We start from the raw sequence: 2,433 nt of genomic DNA, 5'->3' as shown, positions 1-2,433 counted from the left end.
AAAGCCATATTATACATCGACTGAGATAAAGAATAAAATGAAATATTAAAAACATGATGTATCTCGCTGCATTGCGCGAGTACGCTTCTAGTATATATATATATATACATATATATATATATATACTAGTGGTGTACCCGCGCGATGCAGCGCGAGTAAATCACAATTCGAAAACATTAGTTTGGATTTGAATCATGAGTTTATGTGGTTATTTTACAAGTCAACTAATATATAAAGCTGAAGGTCAATTTTGTTTGTTAGCAAGATCAAATGAAAAGAAAATTGCATATATGTCGGATTTCTGAAACCATCTACTCAGAGCTCGTTACAAAACTTGAAATTCTTGAATGAACAAAGAAATACAATCGTTCGTAAAATAATGTTCATCCGTATATTCGAACTGTTGTTTGTTTTTCGTGATGCACTCATCCGTAAATATTTCCTGCAAAAAATGGCGCAATGGTTTTAATAGAAACATATGGTACAAAATGTGTAATAATATAACTGTTGATTATACCTTATTCATCACGTAAAACTTCTTGATAGACGACGTTTGAGGTGTAGACTCCGGCACGATTGAATGTTTTAACATGCTTCACTAACACCTTCGTATTCCCCCATGATATCCCTCTGGACAATGCCACGTAAAGTTGCCTATATGAGAAAACTGATTCCGGTAGATAAACACCTACATTCGGAATTGTTTGGCCTTGAGCTTTATTGATTGTCATAGAAAAGCTAAGCCAAATTGGAAACTGTTTTCTCTTCAGCTTAAACGGGAACATGTTGTCTTCAGACGGACATAAGGGAATTCTCGGAAGAAATACTCTCTTTTCAGCATGCTGACCAACARCTATTTCTGCATCGATGACGTTCTGTTGAAAGCCTCTGCATATCAATCTACTGCCATTACACAATCCATTCGAGGGATCGATATTTCGTAATAGTATTATTCGGCATCCGATCTTGAGACGAAGGTAATGAGGAGGCAAACCACTAACAGTTAAAGAATTTAAGAACTCCATCGGATAGATGTTGTTCTTATCATCTTTTGCTTCGTCGAAGCTGTAGTATATTTTTTCATCTGCAGAAAACTTGTCGATCAACTGATCATTAATCTCGTCGACATTCTCGTTTTTAGTTGACAATATCGCCCTTGAAATGATATAATCTGAATTAGCCCCGTTGATTATCAGAGATGGAAAGATCGCGTCAATCAGCGCATCTTTTGACTTACCTTTATCAGCATAGGGAATGGTCATGTCATCCGGATGCGAATAAAGCTTTCGTCCACCGCTTCTTCATCTCCATCACCGACTCTTAGTAAAAATTCCGAAAACCATGGATTAGTGCGTGCTCTCATATTGAGCGTTAGCCGTATCTTTTTAATCGTTGCCCAAAGAGGTGACATCCGCAAGCTAGAATCTACAATCTGTACTTGGGTTCCACACCTCACGACTGGTAATACTTGTCTAAAATCACCCCCCAAAACCATTATCTTTCTGCCGAATGGGAGTGCCACCCCTATGATGTCTCGCATTGTTCGATCGAGCGCCTCCGCCGCCTGCCTCTTTGCCATCGACGCTTCATCCCAGATGATTATTTTTGCATCTCGAATCAATTTAGCAGCCCCACTCTGTTTTCTTATGTTGAACATCGAGTTATTATCAAGGTTTAGAGGAATATTGAATCTAGAGTGAGCTGTTCCCCCTGCAGGCATATTATTGGCAGCAACACCCGCCAAAGCGGTTGCGAGAGAAATAAGACCACGTGAACGGATGTTGGCAAGCAAAGCTTTGTACAAAAAAGTCTTCCCGGTTCCACCCGGACCATCTATAAAGAACACTCCTTTACAATCCTCGTCTACATGCCTCATGATCTCATCATATGCATATTTCTGGTCGGAATTCAGAGAGTCTCGGGCACGCAAGTGTTCATCTTCCACAACTATAGAGCATTCCTCTTGTACCTCACGAAATTCTCCAGATTGAAAATTTGAATTTGCATCAACCATTGGAAGATCGAAATCATCAAGACTCTTACCCATAAACTGTAGAAAAACGAGGACATCAGTTAGAACCAGATTACGGACTCGATTAGCACTTTCACATTGTCGCATATAATCTTCAGAGAGTGAATCATAGTGGTCATCCAATAACTTGCGAACATCTCCTGGCTCACAATAAATCAACATCGTGGCAAATAACCTCCTAAGAGCAGCCGGAAATTGAAATAAGGAGGCCTCTCCAAGACATTGGGATAAGCTGTCATCGTTCTCTATTAACCCTCTCTTAAGATATGCTTTGCGAAATGTAGGGTGCAGCAAGCCGTTGAAACTATATAGATCTTCAAAGCAAGTAGGCCCAGTAATATGAGACAAAAGTAGGCGTAGGTAGAACCGCTCTCCTTCAGCTGGATTTGCAGACACAAGTC

The 2,433-nt window shown here is 39.9% G+C and overlaps 2 protein-coding genes across 2 annotated transcripts; both read right to left on the bottom strand.

The window, feature by feature from the left end:
- Positions 1-425: 425 nt before the first annotated feature.
- LOC112504702 (ATP-dependent DNA helicase PIF1-like) lies at positions 426-1,262 on the bottom strand. The gene is made up of 2 exons (XM_025108645.1): positions 530-1,262; positions 426-442 (listed from the first exon to the last, which is right to left on the bottom strand). Exons 1-2 carry the CDS (start codon positions 1,260-1,262, stop codon positions 426-428), a joined length of 750 nt encoding a protein of 249 aa, XP_024964413.1.
- LOC112504704 lies at positions 1,259-2,194 on the bottom strand. The gene has a single exon (XM_025108647.1). It carries the CDS (start codon positions 2,192-2,194, stop codon positions 1,259-1,261), a length of 936 nt encoding a protein of 311 aa, XP_024964415.1.
- Positions 2,195-2,433: the final 239 nt, after the last annotated feature.

This window comes from Cynara cardunculus, unplaced genomic scaffold (genome assembly GCF_001531365.2).
Source record: "Cynara cardunculus var. scolymus isolate 2C unplaced genomic scaffold, CcrdV1 Un_Scaffold_6559, whole genome shotgun sequence".
Lineage (NCBI taxonomy): Eukaryota > Viridiplantae > Streptophyta > Magnoliopsida > Asterales > Asteraceae > Cynara > Cynara cardunculus.
The sequence above is the reverse complement of the archived record's forward strand: the minus strand, read 5'-3'. Positions and strand labels throughout refer to the sequence as shown.

Bases quoted from the DNA above. Each gene is read 5' to 3' on its own strand.
- LOC112504704 (XM_025108647.1), bottom strand. From the start codon at position 2,194: ATGTTGATTTATTGTGAGCCAGGAGATGTTCGCAAGTTATTGGATGAC.